Here is a 19,964-nt window from a genome sequence, read left to right on the forward strand (position 1 = left end):
TAGATTCATCAAGGAAAACAGATATCATAGGGTAATCTGTTTGTAGAGCTAATGTTTTCAAAAGTATTATTAGCCAAGGTAAACACTGACTGAAAGCGTCTAAAACATTAAGAATCACTTAAAGTGTAGCAAGTTGTTTAGCTAAGCTGTTGGGTCAAAAAATCAAGTGGGAAATATTGGAACACAAATACTGAAGTACTTAATTTAGTGAGCTTTATGCTCAGACAGTCTCCTAAGTTTGTAGTGGTCGAGAGACAACAACATTTGCACATTTGCAGTAATGATGATTACTTGTCTCAAGACGTCCTCATAATAAATGGTGTGATTTTTTTAATCCACAGCAGTCCTCATTACAGTGTGTATACCCTGATACTGATACTAAGTACACATGCCATATAGCCTGCTGCTTCTGGGTTAGTTAGGGGGCCATACAACAGCATATTTTTCCCACATCTCAAAATAAATGTCAGACAAACAACAAATGTACATCAAACTCTGACAGCCTTGACCCAGAACTAATTTTTATGAGGAAAAATAGTGATTAATTATCCATTAAATATCAAGAATAATGAGTAAATTATCAAATTTAATATCTATAGGTAAAAAGATCTGAAATTATCAAATTTGTTGTCCGATGTTTTGAGTAATCTATTGTCATAATAATACTTAATGGATCGGATATGGAAAATTATATATCTAAATAAATTGGTGTGTTGTTAACACTTGTAACTGGTTTATGTAAAATATGATCATAATTCTTAACAACTCCGCATACACCATCACCAGTGCAGACCACCAAGGACAGAAAACACAATGCTTTGGAAGAAGGGAGTAATCTGCATTTGCTTGGCCTGGGATTTGGTAGTTAATCACTCTGCCCACCCCTAGCTCTCTTCAGAGAGAAGTCCATGCTCTACTCAGAATTCCCTTTCCTCTCTTGGAGATCCAAGGTAATGACCAGCAAAACATACAGCGATAGCTTTGAGGTTGACAGTTCATGAATGGGTGGAGTTTGAGGGTATGTGGAAGTTCCTTAGACATAAAATTCCTTTGAGTAATGTTGAATTTTCAATTGCAAATTTTTGTGACATTGAGTACTCCCAGAAAAGAGGATTGCAACACGTAATAGTCCAATTTAAAGATTAGAAAGTGTGAGCCTTCCAGGTATTTAATTAGGATCACTCAAGCCAGTCTTTGCATAACTTACTTTCCTTACGCTACCAATTCTTCAGCATTGCTGCCTGCTGAAGAACTTGCTTCTGGAAGCCTAGGTGCTAAGGTGCTAAATTTGTCCTGGAATCTGAAGGAGTGGTTAACCGGGTATCGCAGATTAAAATGGTAGACCTGAAGCCAGATTTGATAGTGGTTTTTGCTCAAAGCCTCAATTCCTTTGAGAGAGAGGTCAATCTTTTGAGTCTGAGCTCGATGTCTTTCAACTGGTGCTACACAGACAGGGTGAAGGATTGACATTCATTTGAAGACTGCACATCAAGATCTTCAGTGGTAAGCACTTTTACTGGCTTTAACTCCAATCTGCCTGTGCATTTGGCTCACCTTAATATAATTCATTGACATCTGAATTGGACATTTACTCTCTTGACATGCTTAACTGACTTGACCTGCTGTTTCATTAGCGTAATTCTCAAAAACAGAAAGCAAAATACTGCACCATTCTTAACTACTGCAAGTCGTCAAAAGTCTGCCTAACTTGGTTTCCTTGCAGCAGTAGACTACCTTATGGGTACTTCGATATGTTTGGAGACAGATTACCTCATTTTCAGAAGTAGCCAGCATCAGAAATCAATGTTTCTTAATGCTTTCTTTTTCCACAGGAATTTTGACACTTTTGTTCAATTTTCTTATTGTTTTATCTTTCCATTCCTTTCTTCTTTTGCTTGAGCTCAGAGTGGACATTTAAGTTAATTCTTTATCATTTGATTGTTTTGCAACACACAACAGATCATGCATTTTCAGTGGTTTGACTTGCTGATCAGTCAAACTATCAAAGCTGAGTGAAGCTTTTCCTTCCTGGAAAATAAGTAATTTATTAGGGAATAATTTAGATGTTAAGGTTGACAACTTGCATATTCAATGCAGATTTAAAGTAGAGCGACTCTCTTTTCAAAATGAAAGATGACCTTTTATGCATTATATTTTAAATATCTGATTTTAGTATGCTCCATCCAAGATGTAGCCATAGGGAGAGAAAGATGTTATGTTAACTGTCTGTGACATGGCATTCTAGATGGTGGGAGTATCCACATGCCTTCGACATGAACTTGTCTGTATGAATTTCAGGCAAAGACTTTGGTCACCATCAATTGCATACATAGCCTCCCAAATCACAATCAGGATCAAGCCTGGAAGATTAGCTCTGCTAAAGTCAGAATATATGAACATGTGTTATTATAGGCATCTACATAAATTTATCTGTGTAGTTTTATGGAAAGATAGCATCAACTATGGGGTGTGCTTCAAGCACTTAGGGCCTCATTATGATGGTGGTCAGACGAGCATCAGTCCACCATCACCCTATTAGGATATGACCACTGTGCAATTGGTCGTAAAATGCTGTTTTCTAGCATAACTTATGCTGTGGCCCAGGAAAAAAGCAGCAGCACAAGCCGCCCTCGAAAATTCGTGCACCATGTGCCAGGCACCAGGTGGTGCCTGGTATACAGCGCATGGACGTATGGGGGCACGCCATGTGCCCCCCCAGGCCACTAAGCTGTGGCCCACAGGGAATGGGGGCATTGCTTCAGGACTTTTCGTCTGCCTATTCATGGTGGTAGGACCACCATGAACAGGCAATTAGAAGGGACATCCTAATCCCTATGGCAGTGCCTGTGCTGGCACGGCCTCCATTGTAGGGATTAGAGTCTGACCGCCACCCCAATGGGCTCCTTGAGTCTGTCGGAGCCCACAGTTTTTGCCCCCGACATCATTACTCTGACCACCGTTCTTGTAATCCGGTGATCAGACCAATTGCCTGGATTTCGGGCGGGCATCCACAGACACCTTATCTATAGCGCTCTGCCTGATATCAAAATAAAGACCTTAGATTATAATATTTTAACCAGTTTCTTTCTCTCACATTAAAACGTTGCTCACCTGTTGTTTTCCAATAGTAAAATGGAATTTAGAGAATTGAATAGTAGGGACTGAAGCATAAGTATGCCAGAACTCTATAGTAAAACATATATATTTGACATACAGATTAAGTTTGTTTGTGGTGTGAATAGTGCTTATGATGAGGGCCTAAATAATTTTTGAATGGGAAATGATGGACAGGAATGTAGGGAGGTGAGATTGAATATATGGTGCACAATGAAAGCAATCGCAAAACATGTCAGCCCATTTAAATCACATGACTAATTGAAGATTAACTACAGGAAGCCAGCATAAATCAATTATAGAAATATGACTGGCTAGTTAGTTATTGGTGGTTCAATCTTATTGGTCAGCCATCGCTGGTAAACTTCCCCCAGCATAACAGAGGATATCTTACCTGCATACCATTTAGAGGAATGTCATCAAACTGTATTAGATCTCCATTCTGAAATAGTAAAGAATGTTTTATGGACATGAAATGAACATATAGTGACGGTGAAATGATTTAACACATGAAATGACTTAAAGCATAGAAATGATCCCTTCAATGAACATGGACGGACAAGATGCATTAATGAGAAACCAATTATTGTGATTTTCACTACTATAGTTTGATATCTTTTTTTTGGCAAAAGCAAAAATGAGGAGAAATAATTAATTTTTCCTTGTTTCGCCAACTTAACGCAAGGATTTTCCTGGTCATTTTGGAGCTACCTCCTATGTACGCTATCCTTGTAAACATGGGGCAGCGTCAAATACAATGGGAGTTGTGGTGGAACGCCTACCACAACACCCACTGCACGCCCCTTTCATGCTAAATTGGCGTGAAAGGGTGCCTCATGTACAAGGCAGCCTTAAGCCACGTTAAGGGCTTAACACTGCCTTGTACATAAGGGAAGGCCCCTATCGCCATAGCTACATCACAAAAACTGATGTTCCCACGGCGATAGGGGCTTGTACATATGCCCCTCAGTTACTTGAAATAATCTTTATGTAATCAGCCGGCATCTGTAAATTGTTAGTGTGATACCAATAAGGCGTAACAATAACAAGACATTTGTCATACACACTTTCTAATCTCTGTTATAACTATATTCTTGTCAACATTCTTAATGATGGTACCATTGTAAAGATACAATTGTGGTACAAGCCCTAGTCCATTTTAAAGTCCCCAGGAAACACCATTCTAAAAGCAACCAATTATTGGGGGATAAACTGAAGCGACATCTTAATAATCACTCGTTATCACCAAGATGGCAGCACCAGCTACAGTATAGAGAAGAAAAAAAAATGAAACGTTTAACCACCCTACGGCAAGTTGGCCAATACTAAATATATGGCATCACATACTAGTGATACTGAATCAAAGATTGCCTTAGTGCTGCCAACCTGTGCAATCTCCCTATACGAGAAATGAGCGGCTTCGATAATTTTTTTAATAATGTACCATTCAAAATGAGGTTTAGCTGTTGAAAAAAAAGTGATATTCTTCAGCATTCAATTACAATAGGAGACATTTGTCCATTGAATTGTGCCATTATCTGTCTAAGTACTCCTACATAATGCCACTTGCCACAGACTTTCTAAAACATGTACAAATAATAATTCTTAATAATTCTGTTGTCAGTGCCCTTAGGTTATAAATGGAAACCTCTCTCATCTTGAATCTACCTCTTGGATATACTTGTTCACTTTAAAGCAATAATTACCATAACTCTGAAAATAAATTGAATGCAAGCAACAGCTGCACTTATAAGGAACTAGATAATGCAGACTAAAGAGACAATGGGTAATTATCTGGGAAAGCTTTCCCTAGAAATTAATAGTCACTATAATTAGAACAATTTATAAAGAAAACTCTGCACATAGCTTATCAAAGGGAAATGCACAACGTGCATTTACTTAAATTAGAGTAGTGAGACTAAAAGTACTGTTCTATTGTACGGTATCTTCCGGAGTCTGCCACGTGTGGGCTGGTTCAACCAAGGTAGATAATAAATGCATTGAAAATTTATTTTAGCTCTCCAGAAAGAGGGATAACATGAAGCAGAACTGAGCCTGCACGTTATATGTGTTCATAAGTGAAAGTCGTGATTTAAAAATGGACAAACACAGAGCAATGTGATTCGTAATAACTTATGCAAACAACACCATACCGAATTGAAGGCTGGAGTGACTGGAACGATAGGAGAGGAAACGCCACCACATTTTACTGACCATATGGCTAATTAAGTTTGCCATGTGTATTTTAAATGGGATTAAAAGAAGTGTGTTGCATATATTATTTAAACATGATGCAAGAAAACCTTTAACGCTTGTACACTTTGGAAGCGATATACACTAATAATAGTCGACGTCCATTGTAGTATTGTGCAACAAAATGTTGCTCCTTGACACCTCGATGTTGTTTACTGAGAAACAGCATCATTTCGTTTTCAACAATTCTAAGTGCATCATTTTGAGACTGAAATGTGGCTTGTTGAAATTAATTAAGTGCAGTATTACTGTGAAAGCAACAATGAGCAAATTGATAGGCTAAAAATAATTGTAAGTCTCATAAACGCACTCTAAATTAGCTTAGCTCAGCTTACGAAAAAGACTGATGGTCCCTTTTTTATACATATAGACATGCCAACCCATGTAACTTTTATTTTTATTCTCATAATGTTGATATTTCGATTTTCATTTGCTCATATGTAAACCGAGAGAAATCCGTTCAGTTCTAACGAGTTAGTACACTAACTGGAGGAATCCAACACAGGAGAGCGAGAATCCCACAAAGCGCGGCCGGTCCATTGGGGCTGAGGGGCCATACCCCTCCACCTTGTGCCCCTCATGAACAGTGTCTGTCAGGCTGAACAAAGGTCACTGTTCATTTTCAGGTCCAGGAGCCGGACATGCGCCAAATGTGCAGGCTCCTGGCTGCCTGATCTGAACTTTGCTGGGCCGAGGAAGTCACAGCTCCTGTGGGCGTCACGTCCTCAGCTCAGAAAATGTCGCTGAGGCCCTCCCCTCAGTGACGGGGGAAGCGTCACTGATAGCCCCGCACCTGGTTGCTTCAGTTTTAAGACCTGAAGTGCCCAGGGTCGAGTGTCAATCAGTGACACATCATCACAGAGTGGTGCGGGGTAGCAGTCTTACTGACCCTCTCCCTCTGTGATGACGTTTGGACTGCTGCCTTCCCTCAAGGTCAGCCAAGCCTCCTGGAACTTTGAGGCAAAGTAGGCTTCAGGTAAGTGCGTGTTTACTTTTAAATTATTGTTTGCTTTGTGCATGTATGTGTTTATGAATGTTTGGTCAAGAGATATGTGAATGGATGTGTTTGTGTGTGTGTGCGCGCATGTGTGAATGCATGGCCGTGAGTGTTACGTGTGTGTGTGTTTCCCATACGCCCCCATGTTTTGGCAATTACCGAAACTATATGCCAAATATCACCCTGCAGGCAGTTGGTTAGTTTATTGTTGGCAATTCCACGTGCGCAATGATACATATGGTTCTAGTAGGGATTTGACAGTGTTCTGCTCCAAAAATCTATAGTACATTTCAAGGACTGGCAAACTGAGTTAAGAAACAAGGCTGAAGCACAAGTAGTGATGAAGAATGTTTTTGATCAATGAGAGGGACAGAGTCTGGGATGGCGTCCAAGAATCTGAAGGCCTCTAAGTGAACCACAGTGAAAACGGCTGTCAGAATCTATCTTTGCTTCAAGAGGAAACATCAAATAATTACATTTGCCAATGAAATGGGAAGGTCCCAAAGGTGCTACCATTCATAGTGGTGTGAATATGGGAATAGAATACACAGGTGTGATTGCCTTTGGATAGGATGCAGTAGTAATAGTACCCAGTAACACTTCTCAATGTGCTGAGCACCACCCAAAGATGTGCGTATGTCAAAAATTTAAATCTGGTATGATTTACTCAGTCTTTCCTTCTTCAGAGGTTGGCACAAGATGGGTGATTGAATGAGGTAATAATACATCACATTATGAAGGAACTAGAGTCAGCTCACTTTGTGTGTGCTTTGTTATTCGGTCTAAATTTGCAAAATAATAAGTGGTGGTGCGCAATGTCCGAATGTCAGGACTGCCAAATACCAAGGCTGTGTAGACTTGATTACACTTCATACCTCTTTCATCCAGCACCATACCCTCCTATTGCTTTTATCTCACTCTTACGGTTCATCTTCTTCCCTGCTTTCTACCTTTGTCATTGTTTTTCCCTTTGTTCTTCCTCCTTTCCCCCCTTCTCTTTTTCTCATTCATTCTCCAGGTTAAAGTCTTATAAGCACAAATAAGGGACATCCCTCTAAAATATGTGTGGGTGCGCCGACCTGCAAACAACGGCTCAAAATTAAGGAATGGCTGTTGCGGGGAATGAGATTTTGGTATCAATTTATGATCAAATTAATAATCTATCTCATTCGTTAATTTTGGACCGCTAATATCTGTCATTGAGTAAAAGACCACCCCCACACAGGTTTAGTTCAGCCCCATTAAATGACGCCACTCTGAAGAACCACTACAACTGATAAAGTTTAAGTATTTTTATATAAAAGTCAAATTTGAATGCAAATATAATCTTCTCAGGGTAAATCTCAGAGTATACAAAGAATACAAATCAGTTCCAAAATCAGCAATTTAAAGCTTCGATGTAAAGTGGTTCCTTTGCGTCATCTACAGAAAGAGAAAAATCGTCAAGTTAAATCTGTCCCTACTCTATACTAGGTGACATCCCTATTTGCAAGTTTCTTCCCTAAAAAGGTGTCAGCAGTTTGACTTCCAAAGAAGTTCAAACTCTCTTAGCCTCTAAAGGTAACTTAAGTTTAAGAAGCAGTACCCTCTCTGCCTACCCATCCGCTCTTCTAAGGGTCCTCGGCCTACTGCTCCCTTGCGCTCTGATCTCTCTCAGCGCATCTGCTCAAGGCATCTACCCTTGCCTTCGCTCTGAGCAATTCCCCTCGCTGTTCCTAATCTCCAATTGCTCATTGCTACCTCCTCCCCGGGGTGCTGTCCCTAAAATACACAATCACAGTGTGGGTGGAACGCCCCTTGACGCCCACCACGGACTTTCCCCGATGATGTCAGTTTCTGGCTCTTTCCATTGCTTCATCTCCTCGCGTCGTCCGTTAGGTTGACCCTTCTCCTTAGATGTCATCTTCATCTTCTTGTTGGCGACTTTTAGTTGACACTTTCATCCAAAGTCAGATAACCTTAAACAAGACCTTAACATTACAACTCTTTCTCTGACCTTACTAGATCCTGTGAATGGTCATTCAAAACAAAGCTCAAATTCCAATCGCCTCCTCTCATGTTTAGGCAATAAACTTCGTTCGACATTTGTCACCTTAAATCTAGCAAATGCTAGACTCTTCGGCTCGCACCTTCAAGTGAAGACTATTCACGACTCCTGTGAGCCCACTAAATTACATACATTGGACTACACTCTTGCGAACCCTTGGTCATTCAGGTTATAATCACAAATGACCTAAATTCTTCTAGCATTCCTACAAACTTCTTCTCCACAATATAACCTTTAACATACATTTATATACAATCGTATTTACCAAATACTTCGTTCATATGTGAATAGATCTTAGCTAAAATACAATTTCGTAGAATATAAACCTTAATACATAGAATATAAAATACAACTTTATTCTCATTGGTTACTTCGTTATGTATGCTCTCTGCACGTTTCTCCATGTTACATTTCTCGCCGTTTCTGCCTTTAAAGCTACACACGTATATGCATTTCATTTTGCACGTTCTTCTATTCGTAAGCATTTCTACACATTTCTACATTAGCCCACTACATGTACACACAGCTTCTAAATCTAATGCATGTTTAACGTGTAAATACATTTACGTTTCCTATACCATAATCTCACTTTAGTTGACTTTATGCTATAGTCATCAACTTCACATTACGATATGCATTTCATTCCTACGTTTATAATATATACGTCTAAATATGGCTACGATATACTTTATATTCAAATTGCGCTCTCTCAGTTCCCCCCTTTGATGACTTTTAGGAGTCATCACTAAAAGCAATTTGAATACAACCCTTTATACAGAACTAGTTACATCCTTTCCTCTTTTCATCATTTCAAGTGCTCTCAAGCTTTTATACTGTTGATCTTGTAAAACAGCTAGTCTCCTTTCCTGATCTCTCATCGATCTTTGTAACCGGTTCGACCTATACCATTTATATAGTTTCACAAATCCTAACAATGAGATTATGCAAATTAATACTATTAATATAGGTTTTAATATATACCATATAATACTTTTGCCAAGGTTAGCAAACCAACTCCCAACTTTACCTACTCCATTACCTACTTTTTCCCAAACATTTATTTTTGATAAATCTTCAATTTCTTGATGAATCTGTGTAATGTTCTGTATGACTTTCTCAAGTGGTTTTGAATTATCAGGAATATAAGTACAACATTCCTGAACCTTCAAAGATTTACAAACTCCGCCTTCCTTTGCTAATATTACATCAAGAGCAAGTCGATTCTGAAGAACCATTGCTCTGATCGATTGCATCTCACCTTCTATTAGCATTAATGATCTTGCAGTACTTGCAGATAATCTATCTACGACTGTAGCTAGTCTCCTGATCTTAACATCGTTAAGTATTAAACCTAACATAGGAAACATCGCTCCAAATACGTCTCCTACTATTTCTGCATCTCCTACTTCCCTTTTCATTCTTGTCGAAGCCTTTCTTTCTATTATCGCTAAATCCTTTGCATGGTATATTTTGGGGAAGACAATTGCCAAGTAACACGAACCATACCAATTGTCAGGCAGTTTTACATAGGCATTTCTCCCACATACAAAATATACATTAGGAATAGCCTGCATCCCTTTCATAAAATCTTTCGTGTAATACTCTAACTTAAAAGCATGCTCACAATTTACTTCACCTACGAATTCACTCTCATAATATGTCTTGCTTCGAGTTAAACATAACTTTCCTTTCTGCGTTCTATCCAATGCTATTGGACCATTGCTACCTTTCTTTTTATGTGCCTTCTCTTCTTCGGTCCAATCAGTTTTCCACTGTCCTGACATTTTTAAAATTTTCTGCCTTCTGTATCGATCATCTACTTGTGCTATGAACTTTTTCTCAATCTCTGACACCTTGCAAGTCAAATTATTTCTGCGTGCATATGAAGTATCTAATGTATCCCAAGGAAGAAAGAACTTTGCTAGTCTATCCTCCTTTTTGTAATAGTCCCACTTATTCATTTGCTTATAATTCGGAACTTCAGGCAGTACCGAATCATAATTTGAAAAGTAGTACTCAAATCCTTCTCTACCATAAAATATACTAAGCAGTAAGCTACATGTTATCCCATAAGTCAATGGGAGATGATGATATCGGATGCCCTCGTCTACAGAAGCCGGCAATTGCATACAAACGTAGCAATCTTTGGCCTCCATGGCATCGATATATTCGTACAACAGTTTAGCATATGCGTTTGACCTAAAGTTTCCCTGTGACTCATCTACGTGTAATCTACGAGTTTCATCTGCTAGTAACGCCTTTTCACGTATAACATTGCTCTCCTCCTTCTTTCCCACAAGAGCAGGTTTCAAAGTCGTTACAAATTTTACATCTGCTATGTCTCTATCGTTCTCATGTCCTATTATGTACGATATTGTAACTACTGTAATTATGAGAAATATCACTATTGCTATAAGTGTACCTACTATACATCTAGCTTTTCTGTTTGGGTTGCCGTTCTCCATGTTATCAAAACAGCGTACCTCGCTTCTTTAGCAAAAGTTCTCTCTGTCTAGTCTTCAGTTGCTTTTTGTTTTCACAGTCTTTAAAGTGCTTTCTATCAACAGGTATCTTTTTTTTTTTTCACAACAACGTCTTTTCTCTTCTTAGCAGCAGACAACCCTAGCCCTTCTCCGTCCTCTAAATGTAATCCCTAACTTTATTCTTCTTTCCACTCGGTGCTAGGTTATCTTCTTCTTTATAACATACGTACAAAAGTCTTTTAAGCATCAACAATTATTCTCGGACCTGCAGCTTTCACAACAATTATTAATAGTTCAAAGCGAATAACTTTTTCTTCTTCTTCTGTCATTTGTTGACCAGCTGTTGGAAACTGTAATCTTTTTAGCACTAAATCTTGAATTTTACTCAAACGTGGGGGTATGGGAAGTGTGAAAGTCAGTAACCCCTCAGTCTCGAGTCCAGGTGCCAACATCCATATCTCCACTGCCACAAATGGATCGAGATCGATTACTTTCACGCTCTTCACTCTCCCAGATTTCTGTCCCCAATACATCTGCTAGATAAGTCCACTCTGGGGTGGCGTACCTTCTGCAGGGCACACGTACCCTTCTTGATCTTCGTGGACTCTCAATTCCTGAATCTGCCGTTTCTTCCTCCTGATCCGATTCTTCAGCGACAGGAGCAAGAGTTCTTTCATTCTTTCCTTCCGAATTTGGCCTTTTCCTTCTCTCCGGCCAAACGGCTTTGTCGCTTCCCGTCTTTCCGCTCCTTGTTCCAGGACCCGTCTCTTGGTCACTCTCAGTTTGCTCGATATCTGTGTCGGACTCCCAATTACTTTCTTCTCCTGAGGCGACTTCGGTCCCACTCGTGTCCTGACCTTCGTCGTCCTGTTCCAACACAGTTTCAGCTTCTTCGATCACCTCCACAGCTTGGCTTTTCCCCTCTATGGCTTCTCCGCTTCCCGCCGGATTCTCATCCGAGAGAGGAGCTGTGTCTTCTGGAGGTGTTGGCACTCTTCGGGTGTGTGAGGCATGTATCCAGTTCGGCAGACCTCCACACTTCACTGCGGTATTCGTTACGAGTATGACTTGAAACGGTCCTCGCCAACGCACGTCTAAGCAGTTCTTCCTGACATGCTTCTTCACCAGGACCCAGTCTCCTGGACTCAGGTCATGGCACAAGTCTTGTACTGACGGAACCTCTGCAGCCTGGACCTGGAGGGACACAGAATTAACGGCATCAGATAGTCCCTTGCAGTAGTCCAAGATCAAATCGTCTGTGATGTTCACTAGCGCTGCAGTCGGAACCGATGGCAATCTCATGGCTCTCCCCATTAGCACTTCATGTGGAGAGAGGCCTGTTCTTCTATCAGGTGTGCTACGTATGCTCATAAGAACTACTGGAAGTGCATCTGGCCAACTCAGGGACGTTGATGAACAAACTTTAGCCAGTCTGGACTTGATAGTACTGTTAATTTGCTCTACGATCCCTGAAGCTTCTGGTCGATAGCTGCAGTGTAACTTCTGGTCAATATTCAAAGCTGAACATAACATTTTCACTACTTCGCTATTGAAATGAGTTCCTCTGTCCGATTCCAAAGAGGATGGCACCCCAAACCTCGGTATCAACTCTCTAAGCAACAATTTTGCTACTGTAAGTGTATCACACCTACGTGTAGGGTAAGCCTCAACCCATCTAGAAAATATGCAGACAATCACTAAAACGTATCTGAGTCTGTTGCATGGAGGCATTTCTATGAAGTCAATCTGCATCCTATTGAAAGGCCCCCCAGACCTTCCTATATGACTCAAGGTAACTGGTGTTCTCTTACCCACATTTAGTTGCTGACAGATCGTACATCGCTGACACACTGCTTCTGCCGCTATTCTAAACTTAGGATTGAACCACGTTTGTCTGAATACTCTCACCATAGCATCTCTTCCTATGTGTGCTGATCCATGCAATTTTCTTGCCATTGGACTAATGAGTTCATTTGGTAAAACTGCCCTTCCGTCGGCAGAAACCCAAAAGTTCATCTCACTTTTCCCGCAACCTGCTGTTTCCCAGCTCTTTTTCTCCTCATCTGGTGCATTTTCCTGTACTGCTCTCAACTCATCCCATGTATCTACAGTATCCAATAACATAGTCAGTTCAGTTCTCTCCTGGATTCCCCCCACTTTCACATCCGTGTGAGAATATCCCTGCTCTGCGCAATAACGCGCTACTTCGTCTGCGTACCTGTTTCCTAGCGATACAAAATCAACATTTTTGGTGTGAGCTACACATTTGACCACGGCTATGGCCATAGGTTTTTGTAAAGCCTCTAACAGAAGTTTCACGAATTCTCCATTCCTAATCGGAGAACCCGAGGAGGTCATATAACCTCTTTGAGACCACAACTGCCCGTAATCATGAACTACGCCGAAACCATACTGGCTATCGGTGTATATAGTGACTCGAAGTCTGTCGCCTGCTAAGCAAGCACGAGTCAAAGCCACAATTTCAGCTACCTGTGCGGAGTGGACTCCTTCCAGGCAAGCGGCTTCTATAACTCTGGTAATCGTGCATACTGCATAAGCTGCTCTCAGCTGACCGACATCGTTTCTTACGCATGAACCATCAACGAAGAAAATTTCGTCTGGGTCTGTCAATGGCTCATCTACGATATCAGGTCTCGGTTTGGTACATAGTTCAGTCACATCGAGGCAGTCATGTTCTGTACAATTTTCATCTTCCACATCATTCGGAAGTGGCATCAAGGTTGCAGGATTCAAGACAGAGCATCTCTTCAGGGTCACATTCTCGGCAGCCAGTATGACCTGCTCGTAGCGTGTGAGCCTGCTATTCGTCAGATGCTGAGTCTTAGTCCTGGTCATTAACAGTTCTACAGAATGTGGTACATACACTTCTAACTGATGACCCATAACTACGCTCTCAGATCGTTCAATGCTGACACCCGTTGCAGCTACGGATTTGAGACATCCGGGCAACGCTGCGGCTACTGGATCTAATGTAGCCGAAAAGTAAGCCACTGGCCTGCGCGCATCTCCGTGGACCTGTGCTAATACCGCTAAAGCGCATCCCTCTCTTTCGCAGCAGTAAAGCAAAAATGGTTTTGTGTAATCAGGCATCCCTAAAGCCGGGGCACGACATAAGTCCTCCCTCAGCTGCAAAAATGCCATCAAACAATCTTTGTCCCATGGTACCGGATCACTTACTCCTTTGTGCGTCAGTTGTAATAACGGTTTTGCCTTCAGTGAGAAGTTGGCTATCCACTGTCGACAATAACCGACCATGCCTAGAAACATCCTGACTTCTCTTTGTGTTGTAGGCGCATTCATTTTCATAATCGCCTCTATTCTGTCTGGAGACACCTTCCGCTTTCCCTTTTCAATCCTGTGGCCCAAGTATTGCACCTCAGTCTTACAATATTGCAATTTACCTGGAGACACCTTGTGTCCGTTCTCGGCCAAGTGATTTAACAAGGTGATAGTGTCTTCTCTGCAAGCTTCCTCAGTTTCTGACGCAACCAGGAGGTCGTCTATGTACTGGACCAGAACTGAATTCTTGGGCAGTACTAGACTTTCAAGATTTCGTTTCAATAACTGGTTAAAGATCGACGGGCTTTCTGTATACCCCTGAGGGATACGACACCATGTTAAGACGCGATCTTCCAGTTTGAAAGCGAAAAGATACTGGCTCTCTTCATCCAACGGTATTGAAAAGAAAGCCTGACACAAATCTATCACTGTAAACCATTCAGCTTGGAACGGTATCTGAAATAATATCACTGATGGATTCGGTACCACTGGACAACATGAGACAACGATATTATTAATCTTCCGAAGATCCTGTACTATTCTGTATTTTCCACTAGGTTTCTGCAAACCCATGATCGGGGAGTTACATGGACTACCCACGATCTCCTTCAGTATTCCCTGCTTAATCATGGATTCGATCACAGGCTTTATTCCTGCAATCGTCTCTGGTGTCAACTTGTATTGTGGTGTCCTTGGATACTCAGCATTGAGTCTTACCAAGATCTTTACTGGTTCCACTCCTTTGATCAAGCCTATTTCTTCCCCAGTAAAATCCCATACCTCAGCTGACACTTTCTCCCTCAAGTCTTGTGGAAGCTCCTCCACTGTTAAGGTAGGATATAATTCCACACACTCTTTCGAGTTTGCGACTTTAAAATCAGCGTCCTCATCATTGGTCTGCACTTCTACTCCTTCTGGTGTGCAATGTATCGTGCAATTTAGTTTGCACAGCAAATCTCTCCCTAGTAAGCACACAGGACTAGAATCGCAGATCACAAACTGATGTTCGTCACTGTAATTCCCTATCTTTACTGACACTGGTTCCGTCAGAGGATTGGTCATCCTCTTGTTTGCGACTCCTACCACCTGAATCATTTCTCCTGATATCGGCAGACCTGGGACTACCGCTGATCTCAACGTGGATCTAGTGGCTCCCGTATCCACCAAAAAGGTCGTAGGACATCCAGCTACTTCAGCTTCTACGTATGGTCCTCTCTGATCTACTTCCAGGGCTGCTCCTAAAGTACAGTCTTCTTCCCTATTCACTCGTTGCCCTGTAAGAGGATCAACGTAGTAGCATTCTTCTCCTCCTACGAATAATGGCATTTGCCTATAGGTTTTTCCTCCATTCGTAATTCGAGGCGGTTGAGGAAACGGGGCTCGAGGAGTCTGAGTCCCCCCTTTGATAAACTTTCCCTTCGGGACTGTTGCTCCCTTAACCACGTTGTTCTGTACCTCTTCCTCCTCCTGTTCTAATTCCCCTGTCTCAATATTGTAAGGACACTCGCGTCTCCAATGTCCCACCTCGTTACACTGATGGCACCTGGTTGTCCTTTTCAGTGTTGCGATATCCATTCTCGGTCTCGGTCTTTCTTCCTCTTCTCTGCTCTGATTGTTCTGTTTCTTTGCTTGCGCTCCTGTTCCCTGCTGTCGCTGTCCACCCTTTCCAGCTGCTTGCATCTGTACTAACATTAACTTTTCCTTGAGCTTCTTCGCCTTCGAGTCTATCTCATCGCTACAGTATCTTGCATACCTCAGAATTTCGTCTAAAGGTTTGTTCTGCCAACAGATCAAATGCTGCTGAATCATCAGGCTTATGTCTGGTCTCAATCCGAGAACAAACTTCGACACAAACTGTCCTATGTCCTTAGGATCCATTACGTCTAGCCCACTGTACTGTTTGAATGCTTTCAGTAATCTCTCATAGAACTCGTGAACTGTCTCTTTGGGCTCCTGAGTTGTTCGATCTATCTTAACCCAGTCTATGTCTTGCACCGGCACTTTCTCTTTCAGCCATGTTATTACCCTTTCGTATTTTTCCATGACTCTGTCTGATGGACCACCTGTCTGGGTATCTCTCTGAGGCTCACAAGTGGGCCATTCAATACTAAGTTTGCATGCCGTCCACAAATCTCCGGGTACCACGATATCGAACAATGTGTTCAAATCGATCCAGAGAACCTTAGAGATCTTCACGAATCTCTCTACCTGCTTGTACCACTCAACGGGATTTTCTCTAAGTTTCGGGAAGGAATTAGTGAATGCCGCTAAATCCCCCCTACTCCATGGTACATGCACGTAGTTTCCGTTCGCGATTTCTCGCAAAGGAAAAGCTTCCATTCGCATTAGGTCTGTATCCTGAGACTTCACAAGTGCACTCCGTCTGACAGATCCCTTCTTGGACCATCTTTCCTCCCATCTATCCAGATCTCTCCATATTCTAATACACATGACCAATTCCCTTATGTGTACTCTCAGCCCAATCGTTCTGCGCTCATCTAAGTCTAGATCCGTGCAATTCAGCCTATGATTGGCCTGCAAAGCCTTAGTTCGTGATATGTCTATCATGTACTTGTCAGCCAATTCAGATAACTTTTCATGAGCTGCTCTTGCTTTTCGAGTAACATCCTTGGATAAAAACAGTATCTCATCTGGAGCATACAGCTCTAACCTCTCGATTGCCACTGTGCCGTCAATTATTTCATCTAAGTCTGATTTTAAACTCATTACATCTATGCGTCTTGCTTTTATTTCGGCTTTCAGTACGTCAGTCCGAGGTTGTTCTCTTGCATCCCTCTCTCCTCCACTATGCGCCCTACGCCTGAGCACAGGTGAGTTATGAGGAATCTTTCTTCCATCTCTTTGTTCCCACCTCTCTAAATCCCAAGCCTTTCCATCTTCCCTTGGGGTGTGGTGGAACAATACTCCATCCTTCAATCCTACACTCCGTCTTTTCGGTTCGGTTTCTCCGGATACAAGATAAGATCCTCCGTGCTGTTCTAAACCACTGTAACTCGCTTGCTGTCTGGTATCACTTAACAGACGATAAGGTCCTTCATGGCTCTCCATGCTCCCGCGATCTCTTTCGTGATCACCGGATGTATGGCGAGACGTTTCGCGACTCCCTAAATTCTCATGACTCCGTTCTTGATCACCGGACGCATGGCGAGACCCTTCGCGACTCTCCATGTTCCCGTGATTCCGTCCGTAATCACCGGAGGCATGTCGAGACGTTTCACGACCCTCCATGTTCCCGTGATTCCAATGTTGCACATTTTCATCCGGAGTATGGTGTGTGCATTTGAAAGTGTTCCGGTATTCCTGCGTCCTTCGTTCTCCTTCACTAAAGGTGACGCGAGGCACTTCGCCACACCCTGCACTCCTGTCATCGCACATTTGTCTATTGCCACTAATGGTAGGGCAATTATCTCTTCTGCTTCCTTGACTCCCTCTCTCCCACTCTGGGCTGCTTTCGCCAGCTCCACAATGAGAGAGGACCTTGTTATCCTGGTCTCTCCATTCAGCTCCTGTTTCTAAACTTTTATTCCTAGCCTCCTCAGCAGTGTCCCATTCTTTCAGATATTCCCTTAATTCCTTATAGGATTTCGGTTTTGGTCCCCTCAAATCCATCGATCCTCTTTGACCCCCTTGTTCTATCCAGGGACCCGTCGCGGAATCTAATGGGGTACTCCGACTTACTGGTGCTAATCTCTGTCTTTGAGGATTCATCGTGTTATTCCTATTCTCCATCTCTGCCCTTTCCCTGTCCCATCGTGCCTGTTCCTCCTGCTGGACCCCCTCTGGGTTGTAGATTGACACAATAGGGCCTATGGTAACAGGTACTTGTAAAGCGTCTGGCATTTGGTACGACCTTGCACATTGCGTCTCTGGCACCTTCTGGACCACGAATCTTCCCACTACTCTCTGTTCGGAACTAGTTTGGGGTATTTCCTCACTCTTGTTGGAGTCCCACTCTGTTACTGGGATCGATTTATATTCTCCCCATCTAGCTCCGTCCCCTTCCTGTAATATGGGACTTGCGGTTTCGCCACTATATGGGGGTGGTCTGTCTGTCAATAGCCTCTCTAGCAGTTCCTTCTCCGACTCGCTTTCCTCATCTTCCTGTTCTAGAGGTTTCTTTTCTCCCGCAACTTCCAACATCGGGTACAGTTTATCTGCTTCTATCTTCTGCACCCTCCATTTCTTAGCTTCATCGTCCCATTTAGCTTCCTGCACCGCCTTTACCGATCTTCTCACTCTTTCTTGGCGCCTCTTTACGCCCCTTTCGTGTGCTGTTCTAAACCACACACCAAGAGCTTCGAATTGTGTTGGCCTCGGTAGAGGTCTCATTGAAAGCATCGTCGCCTTCAGTTGATTCAACACTTCTAATTTAAACGTTCCAAATCTTGGAAACGCCAGTTCTTTTTGCCCTTCAGTTAGCCTGTGCCACTCGGAAATCCATAATATCGAGTGTAAGCCTACATTGACTGCCATATGATATGCTGGTGTGCCTTCTGGTGGAGCTTCTTCTCCGGCATACAAATTTCTCCTCTTTCTTTTAAAGATTTTTCCTAAACCCTTGAAACACTTCATTTTGATCACGTATAATATTTCTTACTTGTTCGCGTCTTGATAACAACCACCAATCCCTGTACGACTCTCGCTAATCCGCCTATCCCAGCACAGTTCTATGCCAACCGACCAATCTCAGCGCGGCTCTATGCTGACGTCACTTCTATTTTCTTCAGCAGCTTCCCTCGTCTCTCAACTCGTTTCACGATCTCACATGCGTTTTCATTCATACATCGAAAAATGACTACTTCCGTCCAAGCGATCACTTTTCTCTGACTGTACGGCCACAGTCTAACTGTAATTGCTACCTCAACTGGCACAGCGTCTTTCCTCCTACGGTCGGACACTTGCCTCAACTGATAGGTTACTTACACACAGTAAACGTACGACCAGCGTCCGTTACTCATTCACTCACACATACGCTCCCCCTATCATCGGTCTGTCGGGAAATCAATGGTACCTCATGACCCCCTTTCAACGGTAGACAAATTACTCTGGGTGTTCGATACACCCGAACCACTTAAGTCCTCTTGGACATAAGATTTCATCCGGTTGCGCGCGCTCACAACCTTCCCTCAATCACACTACAGGCATTCAACTCCGCTTGACATTACAACACAGGAACAACATAAAACACCGCAATCTTACAACGCATGACCCTTATACTCACTCTCGACCGATTCTGCTGCTTTCCTCTCGATGCACCGTCAGCACCTTCTTCGGCAGGGATTCGTCTTCTGGTCGTCGATGACTAGGGACCTTGGGGTAAACTAAACCTGGCCTAGGTTGTCTTCCTCAAGAAGATAACCATCATACTCTGCTACCAACTGCGGGGAATGAGATTTTGGTATCAATTTATGATCAAATTAATAATCTATCTCATTCGTTAATTTTGGACCGCTAATATCTGTCATTGAGTAAAAGACCACCCCCACACAGGTTTAGTTCAGCCCCATTAAATGACGCCACTCTGAAGAACCACTACAACTGATAAAGTTTAAGTATTTTTATATAAAAGTCAAATTTGAATGCAAATATAATCTTCTCAGGGTAAATCTCAGAGTATACAAAGAATACAAATCAGTTCCAAAATCAGCAATTTAAAGCTTCGATGTAAAGTGGTTCCTTTGCGTCATCTACAGAAAGAGAAAAATCGTCAAGTTAAATCTGTCCCTACTCTATACTAGGTGACATCCCT

The 19,964-nt window shown here is 42.3% G+C and overlaps 1 protein-coding gene across 15 annotated transcripts in view; it reads right to left on the reverse strand.

The window, feature by feature from the left end:
- The window catches only part of DAB1 (DAB adaptor protein 1), a 1,411,149-nt gene that overhangs the window by 75,395 nt on the left and 1,315,790 nt on the right, over window positions 1-19,964 (reverse strand). For 8 of the 15 annotated variants that reach the window (XM_086952858.1, XM_086952825.1, XM_086952868.1 and 5 more), the window contains one exon: window positions 3,509-3,556. The exons of the other annotated variants lie outside the window; for them this stretch is intronic. In XM_086952858.1, the coding sequence (XP_086808984.1) occupies window positions 3,509-3,556 (48 nt within the window). The remainder of the gene's footprint in view (window positions 1-3,508; window positions 3,557-19,964) is intronic. 15 annotated transcript variants of the gene reach the window in all.

Source organism: Lissotriton vulgaris, chromosome 1_1 (assembly GCF_964263255.1).
Source record: "Lissotriton vulgaris chromosome 1_1, aLisVul1.2, whole genome shotgun sequence".
NCBI classification, from domain to species: domain Eukaryota; kingdom Metazoa; phylum Chordata; class Amphibia; order Caudata; family Salamandridae; genus Lissotriton; species Lissotriton vulgaris.